At 41.2% G+C, this 18,874-nt stretch overlaps 3 protein-coding genes across 13 annotated transcripts in view; 2 read left to right on the top strand and 1 right to left on the bottom strand.

Annotated features, from left to right (window-relative positions):
* The window catches only part of pnpla6 (patatin-like phospholipase domain containing 6), a 51,202-nt gene extending 46,577 nt beyond the window's left edge, over nucleotides 1–4,625 (top strand). For 5 of the 6 annotated variants that reach the window (XM_048248340.1, XM_048248336.1, XM_048248337.1 and 2 more), the window contains exons 33-36: nucleotides 22–138; nucleotides 503–590; nucleotides 935–1,083; nucleotides 1,824–4,625. In XM_048248340.1, the coding sequence (XP_048104297.1) occupies nucleotides 22–138; nucleotides 503–590; nucleotides 935–1,083; nucleotides 1,824–1,913 (444 nt within the window). In that variant the 3' untranslated portion in view covers nucleotides 1,914–4,625. The remainder of the gene's footprint in view (nucleotides 1–21; nucleotides 139–502; nucleotides 591–934; nucleotides 1,084–1,823) is intronic. The other variant, XR_007194117.1, reaches the window with a different exon arrangement.
* Nucleotides 4,626–5,466: 841 nt separating this feature from the next.
* Nucleotides 5,467–10,512, bottom strand: r3hcc1l (R3H domain and coiled-coil containing 1-like). Of its 4 annotated transcripts, XM_048248349.1 has the most exons (8): nucleotides 10,434–10,454; nucleotides 10,003–10,102; nucleotides 9,274–9,889; nucleotides 8,515–8,699; nucleotides 8,108–8,178; nucleotides 6,918–7,013; nucleotides 6,201–6,341; nucleotides 5,467–5,821 (listed from the first exon to the last, which is right to left on the bottom strand). In XM_048248349.1, the coding sequence occupies exons 3-8, from the start codon at nucleotides 9,868–9,870 to the stop codon at nucleotides 5,769–5,771; spliced, it is 1,143 nt and encodes a 380-aa protein (XP_048104306.1). In that variant the 5' UTR covers nucleotides 9,871–9,889; nucleotides 10,003–10,102; nucleotides 10,434–10,454; the 3' UTR covers nucleotides 5,467–5,768. The 4 variants fall into 4 exon arrangements, with proteins under 4 accessions (XP_048104306.1, XP_048104304.1, XP_048104305.1 ...); XM_048248347.1 differs by lacking the exon at nucleotides 10,003–10,102 and having other exon boundaries at nucleotides 10,434–10,512; XM_048248348.1 differs by lacking the exon at nucleotides 10,003–10,102 and having other exon boundaries at nucleotides 9,274–9,886; nucleotides 10,434–10,512.
* Nucleotides 10,070–18,732, top strand: crtac1a (cartilage acidic protein 1a). 3 transcript variants are annotated; one of them, XM_048248344.1, is made up of 16 exons: nucleotides 10,070–10,149; nucleotides 11,422–11,615; nucleotides 11,847–12,043; nucleotides 12,404–12,540; nucleotides 13,008–13,164; nucleotides 13,360–13,494; nucleotides 13,784–13,920; nucleotides 14,284–14,420; nucleotides 14,751–14,833; nucleotides 14,945–15,045; nucleotides 15,377–15,545; nucleotides 15,937–16,082; nucleotides 16,428–16,470; nucleotides 17,080–17,223; nucleotides 17,997–18,203; nucleotides 18,355–18,732. In XM_048248344.1, exons 2-15 carry the CDS (start codon nucleotides 11,431–11,433, stop codon nucleotides 18,122–18,124), a joined length of 1,899 nt encoding a protein of 632 aa, XP_048104301.1. In that variant the 5' UTR covers nucleotides 10,070–10,149; nucleotides 11,422–11,430; the 3' UTR covers nucleotides 18,125–18,203; nucleotides 18,355–18,732. The 3 variants fall into 3 exon arrangements, with proteins under 3 accessions (XP_048104301.1, XP_048104300.1, XP_048104302.1); XM_048248343.1 differs by lacking the exon at nucleotides 10,070–10,149 and adding an exon at nucleotides 10,612–11,120; XM_048248345.1 differs by lacking the exons at nucleotides 10,070–10,149; nucleotides 17,080–17,223; nucleotides 17,997–18,203; nucleotides 18,355–18,732 and adding exons at nucleotides 10,618–11,120; nucleotides 16,581–16,924.
* The last annotated feature ends 142 nt before the right edge of the window (nucleotides 18,733–18,874 follow it).

The raw sequence follows: 18,874 nt of genomic DNA, 5'->3' as shown, positions 1-18,874 counted from the left end.
AATGCGGTGGCCTTTGTGCAGGACGTGGGGTTTCAGCATGGTAAGCTGCTCTTCACGGGCTGGGCTCGTGGTGACCTCATCGAGAACATGCTGAAAGACCACCGGTCGGCCGACTACAACGACAGCAAAAAGACCGACGTGAGGATTTCCCTTCACTCTTTTTGCCCGTCAATAGAAATAGAAATCAACTATCTTATGCACTCTTTCATCAATAGAAATAGAAATCAACCCTTTAATGCACTCTTCATTCATCAATAGAAATGAAAATCAGCCCTTTATACACTCCTCATTCATCAATAGAAATCAACCCTTTTTATGCACTCATACATCAATAGAAATCCACCCTTTTTATGCACTCGTACATCAATAGAAATCAACCCTTTTAATGCACTCGTACATCAATAGAAATCAACCCAAATCCACCCTCATCACCCCAGCACTGTTGATGGCCAGATGTGTAATGGCTACTGATGGTCATTATTTTTCTGTTGTTGTTTTGCAGACCTGTACATGCACAGGAGCCGACTTCACAGACCTGGCTGAGATTGTGTCCCGGATTGAACCAGTCCAGGGCTTTGTAGCTGCTGATGGTCAGTCTATAACATATTTAGCCTCAAAATAGGTGTTAGCATTTGCATAAAAATAATTTTAAAAAATAACATTTAGAAAATGGGAACTAGAGATTCATTTTCTCGTATTTGAAACGTGGTTTACGAATGCCCAGAGCCGCTTATTGGGCGCTACAAATGTCTATCAAATGCATCTGTAGGTAGCTCATAATGGCTTCGGTGTGTCGTCATCGTATTGCTGCCCTCGCTCCGTTCTGTGATATAACGTGAATAAAATTGCGCGCGTAAGGCATCATGGGGAAACCCAGGCTAGGGTGCTGTGTAAATTGTAAATTAAAAACCAAATGCTCTGGTTTGCCTTGCAGCGGAGGAGTCTGACTGCCTGACGGAGTACGAGGAGGACGGAATGGACACTGTGCGGGAGGAGGAGGGCGAGGAAGAGGAGGACGATGGCGACGACCCGGATGACCACTCTCCTGGCGAGTGGGGGGGCCCCAATGGAGTGTTCCAGGCGGTAGGACTATGCAACACACACACACACATATATATATATATATATATATATATATATATATATAGACAGAGACAGAGACAGAGACAGAGACAGAGACAGAGACAGAGACAGAGACAGAGACAGAGACAGAGACAGAGACAGAGACAGAGACAGAGACAGGCAAGTTTCTCCAAGGTCTTGATCCTTCATAAGAATCTTGCCTAATTGTCTACAGTTGCATCAGTTTATCTCAACAAATTTGAATATAATGGATAGTTCATTGCCCTGCCCAGACTGAGAGTTTAAGGCCAACTGAGTTGTTTTGACGTAATTAGCTGATTAGAGTTGTTCTCGGGTCGACATTTCTATATTATAAATTATTTATTCTAATATCAAGATTAGAATAATCAAGATTAAAACAAATATATTTCACTTTATGCATTACACTTTATGTAATAAATCTAGATTATATGAAGGTTTCACTTTTTAAAATAAATTACAGGAAAAATTTAACTTTTCCATGAATTTCTTATTTTTTTGAGATGCACCTGTAAAGTTGTGTATGTGACTCTTTGGCAAGTAAAGTCATAATTCAAAAGGGACGTTCAGACATGTAGAAGTTATGTTTAGCTAGCAGCTGCATGAAGTGCATAGGAAATTACACAAACAAAGTTCACAACATACAGTATTTAAACACCTTCCTATAGCCATATTAATGCTGACCAGTGGTCTTATCCTTCTCCGTGTTTTATCCTCCACAGGATGTGTCCCAGGACGAGGAGAAGTCTGTCCGTCAGCGTAGGAAAACGCCTGGCGATTCCAACACCTGCTCCGAGTTCTCGGACTGTTGACGTCTTCTGACCTTCCTTAGGTACTGAAAAGATCAGGGGTCAAGGGTCAAAGCTTGCCTGTGGGGGTGGGGCTTGGGCTCAACCCTCCCTCCCTTTTCCTCCCGAACTTGGAAGAGCAGCTTCGCTTGGAGACACAGGAGCAGTGGAGAACCAAAGATATTAGCCCAGGGGGTGAACCAAGAGCGGACTCATTGAATTGAGGGGTATCTTGAAAGGCTGTGTGTGTGTGTGTGTGTGTGTGTGTGTGTGTAACGATAGATGTCTGATGATACTGTGGTCCAATAAATAAACACTAATTTAATTAACCTTCCTCCTCCAACACCCCTTTCCTAATGTTTCCTCTAAAACTTCCCAGGATCAGTTGGGGAGTGAACTTGTGTAGGTGGGGGGACCTGTGTGTGTGTGTGTGTGTGTGTGTGTGTGTGTGAGGGAGAGCGAAAGACTAAGAAAGTAGTGTCATCTGCATGTCTTAATTTATTTGCCACACTGTGACCTGAATAATATAAGATACAGTCTAAAATATAATGCAAACATAATTTAATTATATGTTTTAACTGGTCAGTGTAAAAGGGACTGAATGTATTTGATGTTGTGGTCACATGGCATACAACTGGCGTTGATGTATGTAGTAGTACTAGAGTGACACCTTGCCAAAGGGAAGATGTGGGACGAAGAAGAACGCAATGTAGGGAGAGATTCAGATTGTCCATGTGCAGATCAGTAGAATTGGTAGATGGATGGTGGCTATGTTCCAATTTGCATACTTCTGTACTAACAATACCTGATATGAGTGCACAAGTGGATCACAGCCCATGAGGAAATGTAGCATTGAAAGTAGGGAACAACTTTTATAGACCCTTTCAACAATAAAAACAAAAACAATGCTTGAACGTTCTATTTGGGCCCCAATCTACTTCCTGCATTAAGATAACATATGGAATGTTAAAAAGGAAGTCTTGTGGGGCCAACTATGATGCTGATAATGGAACTCTCTTGGCTGCACAGACGTAGGGCTTGAGAAATACTGTTTGATGGGATATGTTTAGTAGTGTGGAGTACAATGGAAATGTAGGGGGGATGCAAGAAGATGGAATAGGAGGTAAACATGTAAAAGAGAGGGTAAAGAACAAGGGAACATGTTTAGGAGGTAGGGGAGAAGGTAGGGAGCAAGGTAACATGTTTAGAAGGTAGGGAGCAAGGTAACATGTTTAGGAGGTAGGAAGCAAGGTAACATGTTTAGGAGGTAGGGGAGAAGGTAGGGAACAAGGTAACATGTTTAGGAGGTAGGGGGAGAAAAAAGGGGATGTAGGGAGACTGCTACTGAAGAAGGGGATGTAGGGAGACTGCTACTGATGTAGAATGTGAAGACTGGACAGGAACAAGGTGTGTGTGTGTGTGTGTGTGTGAGATGGAGGGAGAGAAATGGGTTGACGTGCATGTGTGCACACACTCTTACCTTTTGGTTGTCATGTGTGTTGGACATCTGGAAAGATGTGAAGTTGCCGAACTGTGGACCCTTTAGAAAAAGACATTTCCAGTGCTTTTATTTTTTGTGTTTTATCATGTCTTTGTTTGCATCAGATGCTTGCAGGATTGTGTGTGTGTACGTGTACGCACATGTGCATGCATGTCATGTACATCCTGATCTGCCAACGTTGTGTTTTTTGTGTCATAGTTTTGTAATCAGCCTTGAAGGCAACCCTGCTTTTAATCCCTCCTCGGAGGGAGAACGCCTTTTTATTGGAATTGCACATGTTCACGGTGGACTGGACCGTGACCGGACTTGAACTCTGTGGTCCCAGATTCCGTATATTTCTATAGGACTTTATTGGTTAATCCACTTCAGATCAACTTAACAACTAATTTATGTTGCGAGGACAGAGTAGGTCTTCTTGATGGTGGTGTTGAGTAGACATTGTGTGAATATATGTAAATCACTATTTACAAAGTCTATTATGTGAACTGTGATGCTTAACACGGATCATGGTCTGATCTGGAGAATAAAAGCAAAAAACAAAAAAGAAAAGCCACTTTGGAATGTTAATACTGTATGCGATGGGAGTGGGATGCCAATTAGTTTTGTTTTTATTTATTTGTTTTTACCACTGGCTTTTGTATTATTCCTTTTTTAACACTGGAAAATAATCTACATATGGCAAGTGTTGTGTGGACATGAATATAGGGGGGTTGTACAGATTTAGCATTATTGTTTTTAGTTAGAACTTTTTGTTTGTTTTTAATTTTATTTTGATTGTTAATTTTTTTTTTTGTTTTGTTTTTTCAGTCAGAGCTGCCATTTCATGTTGAACTGAATTTAAAGTATTTAGATGAAAAATGAAATGAATTAAAATTAAATTAAATAAATAAAATAAACCCAAAGACTTTAAGAAATTGATGTTATTCAAGAAGGCCACAAATGTGTAGCAGGTGATGGGGGTTCTAATGCAGATAACATACAGAAAACATTAAAATGCTTGAGATATCAATCGTGTGAATTGATGTTGTAAATGTTGAATTTTACAACTTCACAGAAACCTACCTCTGGTAGTTTTTTTTTTATTATTATTTTTGTATCCCTTCCATGTGTGACCACTGTATTTTTCATCCATTTTATTTGACTTACTGCAACAATCAAATGAAATTGCAGTGAACAGTTTCATTTTGAGATTTAATCTGTTTATCGAGGATAACAAAGATAAAAACATAATTTTTTGGTTTGTATTTTTATTCAGTTCACTTTAGGCAAGCACAAAAAATTGTTAGAATAAAAAAAAAAGAGTATTTTTGGTGTGTAATTTCATAACCATATTTTTGGTTCCTGTAAAAAAGGTTAGGTTAGGTTGGTTGGTTGGTTTGGGGGTCAAAAACAAGCATACATCCTACAACAATAGAAATAGTTAAATAATTAAAATTATACAACAAATTAGAGGTACTACCAAAAAAAAAAAAAAAGAACACTAAAGAGTTGTAGCTGCCCCTGGTGCTTACAGTACTTTTTGATACCTGTTCATCTCTTCCCCCCTCAGCTCCACCGTATTATTTAATGTCTGCTGTTTGGTACTAATGCTGAGCTGGACAGATGAGAACTTACATGATTTTTTAAAAATGGATTAAATTGTACTCCTACTTATTTGGCTACATTTAACACAATCAAGGATGTCGAGGCAACAAATATTTACTTCTGACAAAGTGTCAATAAAAATATTAGTTACTCACAGACATTCATGATAGGCAAAACTGCCCAAATGAAGAACCTGAATTGTAGCCCTTGTCAACATGACAAATGTTAAATTTATGCATACAAAGACAAAAAAAAAACACTTCTGACCAGGCAGCATTAGCGCCACACAGCAGATTAACACTATACATACACTGCCAATGCGAATTAGAGGTTACATGGAATTATCACAAAAAACGTTTCTAACAAAACTGTTCCTCCATCTCTACAAAAGCATCCACAGCCATCTAGACTTAATCCCCGACTCTGCAAACCGAGTGAAGTTAGAATTAGAAACAATCATTTAAAATAAACACAATATGTCAAGAAGGTGTGTGTGGGGGGTACCCTGTGAAACACAACTGGACCACTGGTTCAGAAAACATGTCTTATGTCATGGGAGCAGATGACATCACAACCCTTTGGTTTGTGGAGAGATGGAGAGGGGGATGTAGCCTGTGACTATTCTCACAAGCTCTCTGTCTTGTCAGAACCTGGCACAGCTTGGGGGCACTGGGGTGTGAATGTGTGTGGTTTCCCTGGGATTTTTTTTTTCTGTGGGGCTTCTGACTGAGGAAGGGTGCACGGCAGAGACGGGGGCACTCAGACCATGTCACGTCACGCTACGCAACGCTAGCTCACTTCCCTTCCCAGGCATCCTCCCTCTGCTGGGCCGCAAGACGCTTTTGATCTGGAGGGGAAAGGAAGAAAGGAACAGCACTGAATGGCTGAAAACACGCAAGCAAATACCACTGAAGGCCAGGACAAGCAGAACAGTGAGTGAAAGGTAAGGTAGGAACGTAGGTTCCTACACTGGGAGTTTGGCATTTCAATTTTATTTGGTCCAGTGAAAACAAAAAGGTGTAATTGAGAGTTTTTTGTTTGTTATAATAGGCTTGTTCGACTTCATGTAGCGCTGCAGAGATCTGGCTGATCTGGGGTGCATGGCATTCTAGACTTTTGCACAATGCCAACATGCTCATGTTAAGCGAGATTTGAGCGGTGTTCCAAGTCGAACAAGCATATTGACGCAGAGTTAGAGTTTGACCCTGCCCGCATGCCGTCCTCACCTTTGGCGTCCTTCAGCTTCTTCTTCTCGGCCTCACGATCTTCTCGGCTCTGGGGGCTTCGCACGCCCAGCGCCCCGATCACCAGCCGCCGCGCCAATGCCGCACTCGTCTGCGGACGCTCCTTAGCCGGGAGGAGGTAGTCTGTAGAGAGGAAATGCAGCAGGTGAGAAAGAAGAAATACAGACACATGAAGCTAGCAAGAAAGAAAGCTAAAAGATATTCTTTGTGAAGAAAGAAAGCTAAAAGATATTCTTCGTGAAGAAAGAAATGGGATTAGAATTCCCTAGATTGGAACCAAACTAAACTCTTCACATGGTTAATAGGGATGTAGTGTTGGAGGTATAATTAGTAGAGAGATAAAACTACAAAGCAGGACTGTACATTAACATTACAGAGGCTGACAGTTTTGTAGCACAATCCACAACATCTCTAGCACCAGTGCGTACGTAGTTACAAACACCTCATCTGTAGGCTACACTCTGGAAACACTCTGCTAAGTTGGTAAATCATCTATAGACTGATTTGTATGTAGCATTGTACAGCCCTGCAAAGTAATTTCCTACTAGTGAACTACTAAAGCAGAGTAAACTAGTAAAGCAGAAACCACATCAAGGTCAGGGGATGAGTATTTACGAAACACACCGATGAGAACGCAAATCAGTACTGTTTGGAGGGTCACTTTTGCATTAAGCAGTGTCTCGTCTGAGTTAGCCATACCTGAGCAGTTGCGGGCTTTGGCTTTGGTGGCCGCCGAGGCCTTGGAGAGGGGCCTCACCTTCAGCAGAGGGTTCCGTGTCGTAAGGGCGTCCCGCGCTAAGGAGAGAGTAAAGGACGAGTGACAGATAGAGACTGAAATTCTGCAATCGCTATTGTGGAGGTTTGGTGTTGCCTCGGCAATAGGTGTCTCTATACACAGAATGGGTGATTAAATAACTCAGAACACTGTTTTTATATATATATATATATATATATATATATATATATATATATATATATAAACACTCTGGAAACACCTATATATTAGGTATTACAAGGCCAGTAATGTACAGATTTTGAATAAATTACAAAGTTATTACACCAAAACTCTTTGCTTGCAATCATGTTAGCTCAGGTCAATTTCACTGAAGAGGCAGCCATTTGTTTTACTGTGAAGGTGTTTAGATTTATTTTCCAGCTTAATGTTGTTCATCAACTCTGATATGACCCTGCAACTAACCCAGGGAAAAGCAGGGTTTCATGATGCCGAGTAAGATCTGCAATCTGTTTTTGGAAAATTATTAATGTAAACAGTCAATATCGGATTGACTGATGAAAACATGAGATGTAAGTCATTGTCGAAATTCTTTTTTTTTTTTTTAAAAAAGCATTGCAGACTGCTGGCACCCAGCATGCCTGCCAACGTTCTAAACAATGAAATAAACAAGCAGTATGGAAAGGGGCCAATGTTTGAAATTGCTGCCGGAGAGAGACCAAGCAAGACTCCAAAAAGCAATTAAAATGTTTAAAAGCGGGCCCCGACCTGTTAACATAAGTGCCACTCAAATTTCCGAAGAGGACTTGCTATATAAAACACTAACTGAACCCAAATTACACACATTATCATACAATTTGACTGAACAATCATCCTCACACTGGCTGAAAACCAGAGAATAACCAAAGAGGGTTGTGTGGGTAGTTTGCGTGTCACCAAGAGCTTTATATAACTAATCTTTTTGAGTGGGTCTGTGCAATTCAGAGCACAGTCCTATATACAAATCTCAATTACAATTTCAATTTAGCGGTCTCATTTTAGACAATGTACTTTAGAAACGGCCCATTGTTTATAAACACAATGCTTCAAAGTGGACTTATCTTAGTGGTCCAGTATGTCAGTATTGGCTAAAGGCTTCTGCCTCCTCTGCTCTTACCTGCAATGGGGCTTGAGAAGAGGCCCAGGGCGTGAGTGTCGTCCACCCACTGGACGTCAAAGCCCTTCTGTCTGGAGACAAAACATGCACAACCCATTCAGAGATGCTGCTGTAATGCTGAGAACAGACCAATGTAACCTATAGCATGTCTATTCTGGAAAACACACAGCATTCTCTGCAGTGTGGGTATGTTGGCAGAAGCAAGGGGCCTCCCCTTTCAGGAGCAAGAAGCAAGGGGTCTCCCCTTTTCACTAATAAAACAAACAAAACTTGTCATTTAGCATTTAGAGTTATCTCTAAAATGCTAAATGGCTAGGTTCTAAATGCTAGGTTCAAAAGGAGGGGGGGAGGGATCAGTTGCCCTGCGCTAATTTATTACAGGGGATGCTAAGAATAATGGGGCTTACTGGAAGGAGTGGAATGCCAGGATCAGATCCTCGGTTTTGAATTCGGTCGGGAAGTCGTATATCTCTACTATGTGAGACAGCTCATCCTCCCTGAGCTCGATCTCTTCACTCTCTGGTGACCAGTTGTAGTAGTTGAATCGTGGCTCTTGAATTGACTCTTTCTTACGTCCCGACTTCTCCGCAATCTACAATGGAGAGAGACAGAACAAGACATTTTTTTTTTTAAGTCAATGTTAGGTTTGACATGGTCTATATCTAATTTTACCATAATGGCCTTCTCCAACTATTCCAGTTGAGTTGAGTTGGTGTGCTATGCACCAACTCACAACTGAATACTTTACTTCTATAAACATGTAGCCCAAATGAGCAGTGTTTGACCACACTCTTAAAGGTGCTCTAAGCGATGCTGGGTAACGTCACTTCTGTTGACTTTCAAACAAAACAGAGAGCTAGCTAGCTCGCTACTCCCTCCCGTGCTGCTCCCGTGCAATTGAAACTCTCCTAAATGCACATCTCGTCTGTGATTTGCTTGAACAGTTTGTTGTGTTTTTATGGCCGAGGTTTGCCCAGGTTGTTTTTGTTGCCGTTTTTGGAGCCTGGGTTGTCCACAGAGATCGCTTCTTGTATTCAGGACACACACAGCTAGCGGTTGGTTAGGTGATGTTTGCAAGTGACATAAAATGTTATAGCGTAAAAAACGCGTGGCATCGCTTAGAGCACCTTTAATCTTAAAAGCATAGCTGAGGGGCATCCCAGTACCTCTCTTAGCAAATGAGGATCCAGACATTCCCCTTCATCATCGAACAGAGTGTCCCAGCTCTCCTGCTCTTCTTCCTCGTTCTCCTCCTGGTCCTCTCCTGAGGCCTTGGGGTCAGAGGTCGTCAACCTGTCCGACAACCCACCACCACCACCATCAGTGCTCTCTACGGATACCCCACTAGTAGCTATTTCTGAGTTGCTTTGCCCCTCTGTCGTCTGCTGCAGTCGTACTTCTCCACCCTCTTTTTCCACGTCCACACGTTCTTTCTCGCCATCCTTACAACCTCCATTCTGGACACTTGCAGCTGAATCTCCACCACTTACGGAGGACTCTATCTTTGGTTTGCCGCCACCTTTGTCTTTCTTGTTCTTGTTGTTGTTCTTCCAGGCCTTGTCAGTGTACCGTGGCCTGGGTTTGCCCTTCTTGTCCCCAGCCTTGTTCTTTGGGTGGTTGTTGGGTGCCTGGGTATCCACTGTTTGCCCATCGCCCTCTCTTTGCTGCCTTTTGGGGACATAAATAGCCTGGTCTGGCTTTTTAGTGCGTGGTGCTCCTGAAGGTTTAGAGTCTCCTTGCGGTTCTTGCTGGTGATCAGCCATATTCTGGAAAGTTAGCCTGCTGAGTAGGATTGAGAGAAGGTTGGTTGAAGTGCAGCTGTGTAAATAAAAAAAATATATCTGATAACTGATTTGGTTCAATTTCAGACTGATATCCACAGGTCTTGAGGGTACCTGGTTATTATTCTGCATTAACGTTAGCCAATCTAGCCATCTGCTTTGCTAACTCTGGTGTTGAGGAAGGCAGAACCCCAGCTCACAGCTAACCCTTTTGCTGCGATTAAGACAACAGAAATGTATCCTCACAACTTCCAATAGCAGGTAAGTAGAAACAAAGCGGAGGTACATAGACACAAATCAAAGGGCCAGTCGGAATCAAAGAGTTAACATAACAAGTTGACTAGCTAGCTAGCTAACGTTAAATTAAATCCCAAAATAGCCGACTAGCTTTGCTAGTCATACCCAGCATAGCATCACTGTATTGATACTGTAACCAATCGCGCATTATCTAGCACACGACTGAATAACCAAGCAATAAATGTATTTGTAACTTTGAGTATTGGTAGTCTACGCTACAGTGAACATACAAATAAACGTTTATTTACCCTCAGAAGGACTTGTTTGAGAGGGTGACACACTCAGCCGGATGTTTGGTTTGGAATCGTAATACGTCATGAAATCGCGTTGCGTTCTGGGAATCCCAGTGCTACAACCTATCTTACTGTCTATGGCTACAACCAAGACCCGCTTCAACATGATAGACAATAAAAGACTTCAACCCTGTCTGATACAACCACATTATTTTTTGCTATAACAAGTTGGTTTCGTGCCAGTTGTCACCGTTTTCTGCCTCGGTTGCTTTAACTTAAATTGTACGAAAATGCATTTTAATGGACGTCGGATTATGGGCTGTAAACTCAATAGAGGCTATTTCTCTAGTATGTCGTTCATGTGCAGTGAATTAGCCAAGGCATGCATATTTTCCCGATTTAGTTATTATCAAAGATAATTAAAATAAATGCTTTAGTCTAAACGTAAAAGGGTGTTTCCTTTATCACATGTGGCGCTGCATGCAAAACAAATGTTTGTGTTGCCGCATTGTTCACACCCCTTTCTACACTCCTTAGATGTTGATTGGTTTAAATTGTAACATATTCTATGGTGTTCTCTGTGATTGGCCATTTCCTTACACAACCACTTGCGTAAACCTTTATATTTCTCGTTGTGTAAGACTATAAAATGCTATATAAGGTAGGTTCTCACTCATAGAGGATCTTCTGTAGCCTTTCGAGGTGAGTATTAAGTTCCGATATTTAAATGACAAGTAATGCGGAGGTCTCACATATGTCAGTTTCAGTTAATGTGCACAAATGCTCAGTTAGCTATAGGGTCTTGGAAATCTACCCTTTCTATTGCCAGCAAAGGAAAAGTTCAAATGCACGTTTAATGCATAGACAAGTATACAGAAAGTTTTAAGTGTGGACATAAATGTTGTTTATTTGTTGTGAATTATAACCTAAACAAATACAGCAAGTTAAACAATTTTAAAGTATTTATTTATTTATTTATTTATTTATTTTAATTTTTGAACAGATTGCTAGGATGAAGACTCTCTGGTGCCTTGTTTTTTGTCTGACCTATGGGCTATCCCAGACACAGTCCATGTTCTCTGTAGTCACCGATACAGTATTGCCTCCCGATGCCTTTCATAACCCAACCCAGCTAAATTATGGGATGGCAGTAACCGATGTGGATGGTGATGGAGACCTGGAGGTTGTGGTTGCAGGGTAAGTTTATTTATGTTTCTTTCTTTCTTTCTTTCTTTCTTTCTTTCTTTTTAAATCAGGTGTATAGAATGAACCTTTCTGAGAGGATAAGTATGAACAATTCTATCAAATAGAATTATAATCTAGAATTAGATTAAAAAAAAAATCTATCTTTGTCTAAGTACACTACAGCAAATAGTAGCTATGCCAACATTTCCCTTGTGTATATTTCCTTTTATTGCTCATGCACAGATACAATGGCCCCAACCTCATACTGAAGTATGACCGCAGCCAGAGGAAACTCGTGAACATTGCCGTTGACGACAGCAGCTCTCCCTACTATGCCCTAAGGGACCCTCGGGGTAACGCCATAGGTGTGACGGCATGCGACGTGGACGGGGATGGGCGGGAGGAGATTTACTTCCTCAACACCAACAACGCTTACTCAGGTACACCGACTGTCCCAGAGGAGAGACACCCATCATCACACTCTCACTGAGATATGCTGTATGTTATGTTGTATGGCAGCTGAACAAAGTGAATTTCAATGTCATGAAATTGAAGGGTTAATCTAGGGTTACTAAATTAGTATTATATTGTATCATATCTGTGCATGAAAGTGTTGAAATATTGCTGAGTATGACTTTGAAGATGAAGAGGTTTGAACATGTCTTGTAGTTCCACTTTTGAGTATGAACTTTTTCTATATTGTTGCCTAATTGCATGCCAATCAGACTGTTAGTTGTTGTCACATCTTTTTTTGTTGTGACACGGAATGTATCAAAACTTATTGGATGTTCCTCACAAAGGTCGGGCGACCTACTCTGACAAGCTGTTTAAGTTCCGTAACGGCCGCTTCGAGGACCTTCTGAGTGACGACCTCAACCAGCGCCGGGGTGTTGCCAACAAGATGGCGGGCAGATCTGTGGCCTGTGTGGACAGAAGGGTAGACAAACCAAACCATTAGCCAAATATCAATGACATAGTTCATCCAACAATGTCTTCAGCTTAATGTACCTTCTTTTCATTTATTTCTGTGCACACAATCAGTCAGTATGCAAAACAGTGACAGTAACCAACAGATAGTTGGTTACTTATTTTATCTGTCACATTTGATTCAGTTACATGCTATTGTTTTGTTTTTTTTTAAAGAAAGAAATGGCCATTTGGGTCAATCCTCTACGTGGAACTATAGACCCTTTCAACAATAAAAACAAAAACAATGCTTGAACGTTCTATTTGGGCCCCAATCTACTTCCTCTGCAGATAACATATGGAATGTTAAAAAGGAAGTCTTGTGGGGCCAACTATGATGCTGATAATGGAACTCTCTTGAAAGGGTCCATACTAACACTGTAAGCCCTTTGACCAATTTTTTGGCTTTTGGCCTTTCTTTCATGCTCATGAATTTAGGGTACAGGACGCTACTCTGTGTATGTGGCTAACTATGCCAGTGGTAACGTCGGCCCACATGCACTGATTGAGATGGATGAATCTTCCAGTGACCTCAGCAAAGGCATCATTGCCCTGGTGGACGTGGCAGCTCAGGCCGGGGTCAACAAATACACGGGTGAGAGAGTTCGCTAACACTCCTTCACCATTATGATACGATCTCTGTTGTCCATGTTTGTTTTATTTAGTTTTTTTAGTAAGTAAGCAAACAATTAGTTGATCTGAACTAGTAGAGAAACGAGTGATTCTTCAAAGTTAGCCTTACTGAATCATTGCATTATTGAAATCAAAATATGTCTATGTTAATTTCCAGGTGGGCGTGGCGTTGTGGTTGGGCCAATTCTAAGTGAGACCAGATCTGATGTCTTCTGTGACAATGAGCATGGCCCCAACTTCTTGTTCCGGAACAATGGGGATGGAACGTTTACTGACATGGCCAAACAAGCTGGTAAGTGCTAAACGCACACCTGTCAGGTGCTTTCTTATTTATAAATTAGGTGAACTTTTTAGTTCACCATTACCTTTACCATAACTCAAGTTGGCAAACTTGAAAGCCGTAGTGAAGAAAACAACAGTACTAAAAAGCTGAGAAAACTCAAAACTCAAATGTGTCAAGTTGCCTTTGATAATTAGTATTTTATCAACATTGTCTTTTTTACAGTGAAAATGTTTGCAGGTTCCCAAAGTTCTATGGTTAATTTGATCTCTCACACTGTCCTGTTGGTGTGCTCCCGCAGGTGTAGAGGACAGCCACCAGCATGGAAGAGGGGTGGCCTTGGCTGACTTCAATGGAGACGGCAAGACAGACATCGTCTATGGCAACTGGAATGGTCCTCATCGGCTCTATTTGCAGGGAAGCAACCAGAAGTTTAAAGTAAGATCGGAATCCTCTCAAGAATGACTTGATTAATAGACTAGGATAAGTATGTCGTTCTTAAAGCCAGCAAAAAAAAATCTGTTATAATTGTGTGACTATGTTGACCACTTGTTTCTGGTCAATCACCGGAGGATTGGATGATGATGATTGGAAGTGCAAGATTTGTGTCATTTTTGGATATGACGAATGAAGAGACTGTAGATTGCATTTTGTAGATTATACTATAACATGCTTTCTAGCTTGCTAGCGGACCTTTATAAGGGAGAAACTGAACAATCTCAAGAAACTGATGCACCTGCTAGTTTTATGTGCTACATGACTATGACCTAAACATTTCTGTTTCTCTTGTGTTTTCTGTAGAATATTGCCACAAAGGCTTTTGCCACACCCTCTCCAATTCGCACCGTCATCACTGCTGATTTTGACAATGACAAGGAGCTGGAAGTCTTTTTCAACAACATCGCCTACAGAGGCCACTCCCCCAACAGAATCTTCAGGTCTGTCTAATCGTTGGTCGTCAAAGTTGACCCTAAAAGTAACCAGCACAGCGTCAGTGCTTCTATTGTTTCTAGTCATTGAGCTCTGAACGTGTTAGGTCAGGTAAGACCTGCAAATAAATAGTAAACGCAAGAAAACAAGTCATCATAAAACCCAGACTTGCAGTGTTTTAATGTTTTTATTGTTGTTGGGTTTTTTTTTGTTTTGTTATTATGTGTTTCTCCCATTCTCAGGGACCAACAAAGCATGTAATGCAGTTGCAATGGAACTGTTTGCATGCTGATGAAACTGAGAGCTGCTCTCAAATATTCCAATCCTTTGCTTTACAGAGTAAGCAGGAGAGCGAACTCTGACCCCAAGATTGAGGAACTGAATGTAGGTGATGCTGCTGAACCTCAGGGCCGTGGCACAGGTGAGCACAACCCTCAGGGTTTACATACAATATTCCATCTGTTATGCATAATAGTACCCATGGAGTTGCATCTTACTTGCGGGTTCATAATAACAATTATTTGATTGGCAGGTGCCACGATAACTGACTTTGATGGTGATGGGATGCTTGACCTGCTGGTAGCTCATGGAGAGAGTGCAACACAGCCCATATCTGTCTTCAAAGTTAGCCAGGTCTGTCAAGTTGATATGCAATTAATAATAATAATAATAATAATAATAATAATAATAATAATAATAAGGTATTAATAATACAAGGCTATAAGTTATTATTCATCAATAATACCATTATCAGTATCGTTATCAATATCATTTTATTCTGACAGCAGTTTAACAATAATGGATTTGATTTATTTTGTCTGCTTGACCAATTAATTTTTTATCCTTAAGGAGACAAACCTTTTAAAACTGTATTAAAACCTTTTTTTTATCAACACAGTAATATTTATGTCTTGGAGCCCAGTTATGCTTGTGAAATGACCTATGTGTGTCTCCATCTTCCAAGGGCTCCTCCAACAACTGGCTGCGAGTCATCCCTCGCACGCAGCACGGCGCCTTCGCCCGCGGGGCCAAGGTGGTGGTCTACACCCGCCAGAGTGGATCCCACATGCGCATCATCGACGGTGGCTCCGGCTACCTGTGTGAGATGGAACCAGTGGCTCACTTTGGCCTGGGTAAGCAATCACGCACTGACCACTCCGCAAGAGAAACATCAGAATCGAGGATCTAGGATTGTGAGGCAGAGAGAGCCAGAGCTCAAGTATTTCATAGTATTCTTAATACATATGATAATGAACTTGAACCTGCCGGGACAGTCTGCAGTTCTGGTTAAAGGTATTTGATATTTGAGCTCAACTGCAAATCAAATTTTTCACACGGAAAGTGTTGATAGCTTGGTCCAACCCACTGGTTTGTTTCCCATTTGTAGACTCACGAGTCGAATGTTGACAATACCCAACAACATATTCCTTAGTTCAGGAAATGTATTGGTAGTGACAAGTCCCATGCAGCTGGAGATTTTTTTCGGTGGCGTCCCCTCTCAACTTTCCTCTGATTGGTCCACAGGCAATGATGTGGTTGTCAGCGTAGAAGTCTATTGGCCAGATGGCCAGTCCATGGCCAGGGCCCTACAGGAAGGGGAGATGAACTCCGCCCTGGAAATCACCTATCCCAGAGAGGGGGAACAGGCTGTGCTGACCTCAGATGCCCAGGTAGGTTCTCTCTCCCTCCCTCCCACACACACACACACACACACACACACACACAGTGATGTCACCTTCAGGTGGGCACTTGTCACTGCTAAATTGGTGTGACCGTGTACAGTGTGTGGGCAAACTGGTTGGTTCCCATTTAACTGCATAATGAATCACTCCTACAAGATCTCTTTTTAAAACACTTGAGCACTTTTATGAAATCTTGAAGGAGACAGAACTGGTATTATGCTGTATCAGACTATTATGTCTAGGCTATATTGTCCCAGTTCATTTGCCAGTGATTTTTTTGTGTTCATTTTGAATGTAAACCTGTCTAATCGGTCACTCTATTTTCTCTTTTAGTGTGGAAGTGGGTTCACTTTAAATCAAAATGGCCGTTGCACAGGTGTGGTCTATTTCCACCTTTCCCTCACAAAATACTAAAGCAATATATAAGGTGATGCTTGTCAACTGGATTTTACTAATTGTTGTTTTGTTTTATTCTCACCTATACAGGTACGAACTAGGCACCAAAGGAAGAGGACGGGCCTTAGCTTTTTAAATCAGTAGAATGTGTCCATGTGGAAATATTTTTCACATTTCTATCTTTCTGTTTCATTTATTTTCTTCCTAATTTCTGTTTCAAATGGAGGTGCTTAATGGGAGAAAATAAAGGATGATGCAATGTTTGATCTAGTTATTTTTAAAAAAGTCTATTTTGCACTAGTTTTTTTTCTCATTCTTTTGTATTAACAAACCTTAGCTCTCCACACACTAGTTTAAGAGCTGTTTGAGGCACAAGTCTGTTTTCTGTTTGAGTTGTACGGTATGTGTGCTGGACATTCTGTCAATAAACATTTTTTTTTTGTTTCAAAACAAACCAAACCCCTGAGGTGATGTTTTCAGTCTTTCTCCCAAAACAGCTGTTTCCTATGTGTTTTAACATCCCATGTTCTGGCATGTCTTTTAAAACATCCCTTTTACCCTTTGACCTTTGCCCTCTGACCTCTCTCAGACTTTAATGAGTGTAAGATGAAGCCCCCGGTGTGTCCAGAGTCGCTCCCTCTCTGCACTGATACCTATGGAGCTTACGTGTGCAGGCCCAAGAGGAAGTGTGCAGAGGGGTACAGATCTGCTCACGGTGGCAGAGCTTGTGTGGGTGAGTAAGTGGCACTGGGATTGTGCCTGGGCATCACTGGTCACTGCCTGCTCTTACCATCCACATCTGACTCGTGATCTGCCCTTAAGACCTTAAGACTAGATGTACCGGTAGATCAGGATGAAGATGAGACTCGCTTGGCATGGAACTGCATTCCACATAATTATTAGGGCTGCACGATTTGGAGATTATAAATGTTATATATAAATATATATATATATATATATATATATATATATATATATATATATATATATATATATATATATATATATATATATATATACACACTATAATTGTTGCTTTAAATTGAGCCACTTCTGTTTGGGGAGTATGTCAGGTGCATAAGAAGCAAGGCACTCCTGTTTGGTGAGCTTCACTGTCTGCCACACATGGAGAATGACATGAATATAAAAATCATAGATGTGACCACTATCGTTGGGACAGAGTTGCTAGCTGCAATTATATATGTGTATTAGTTCAAATTGAGATTTTGATTAAAAAATCGATTGATTGTGCAGCCCTACCAAAAATACTGGCATACAGTATACACAATTTTGTTCTCGGTTCAGTGTTCTGTTCAGAAATGCCTGTTTGACCACCCTCCTCCCTGATACCCACTCCAGCTGGCCTGTTCCCATGCAACGCTCACATGTTCCTGTCTTGGCCCCGTCCACTACTCTATCCCATAATACCCTTCATCATTGTCATTCCTTGACTCTTGAAGTTTATCCCTGTCTGCCTCTTCCTCTCCTGTCCCTCCTGCCTTGTAGCTGTGCCTGGAGGACACAGGAGCAGTTCTCCCCCTCAGCTTCAGCCCTCCCTGTTGGGGCTTCTTTTGCCCCCTGGGTCCCTGATGTTGGGGCTTCTTTCGCCCCCTGGGTCACTAACGTCACTTTGACACCATGTTGTCCAAGTAGTCTGTACACGAATTAAGGGCTCTTGACATGAATGGGCCACTGGATAACATCAGGCTACCAGTAAGTTGGCTTTGACCATTTGCATGCCCATACCGTATATACAACACACATATTATATATATATATATATATATATATATATATATATATATATATATATATATATATATATAGTTATCAAATGCAATGATCTTCCTCCTCTCATTTTCAGGAGGATCGGATCTGTTTCTGGCTAAGGGCTTTTTTAATTTTCCTGATTGCATGACTTTGCTGATAGAATGCTGCCCCTTGGTTAGACAAGGTGAGTCTTCAGTCCTACTTGGAGCTGTGTGTATACTGTATAGACTCAGGTTATGTGGCTTTACATGTGGCTTTTCTCTATATAATGTAGAAGAACTGGTGTACCTGATTCCCTGTGTGTGTGTGTGTGTATGATTGTCTTTGTGTGAGTGTGCTTATATGAGTCAGTCAGTCAGCAGACTTATTGATCAACTGATCAAGTGCCAGTTTGGATTAAAGCTGCAGTTGGCAAGATTTTTTTGATCTTATTCACTGAAACCGACACTATGCTCCGACAGAACAACATAAATCAGCCAGTTTTAGAAAAAAAAACTGCACTTCTACCTCCACCTAGAGCCTGTTATTTGTTTTGCAAAAATCCACAGCTCCCAGTTCTTCTGGTCCAATCAGAGCAGGCCTGTGTGAGATCTGACTGTCAATCACAGTCTGAT

This window comes from Alosa alosa, chromosome 7 (genome assembly GCF_017589495.1).
Source record: "Alosa alosa isolate M-15738 ecotype Scorff River chromosome 7, AALO_Geno_1.1, whole genome shotgun sequence".
Taxonomy (NCBI): Eukaryota; Metazoa; Chordata; class Actinopteri; order Clupeiformes; family Clupeidae; genus Alosa; species Alosa alosa.
This window is presented reverse-complemented; position numbering and strand designations above follow the sequence as displayed.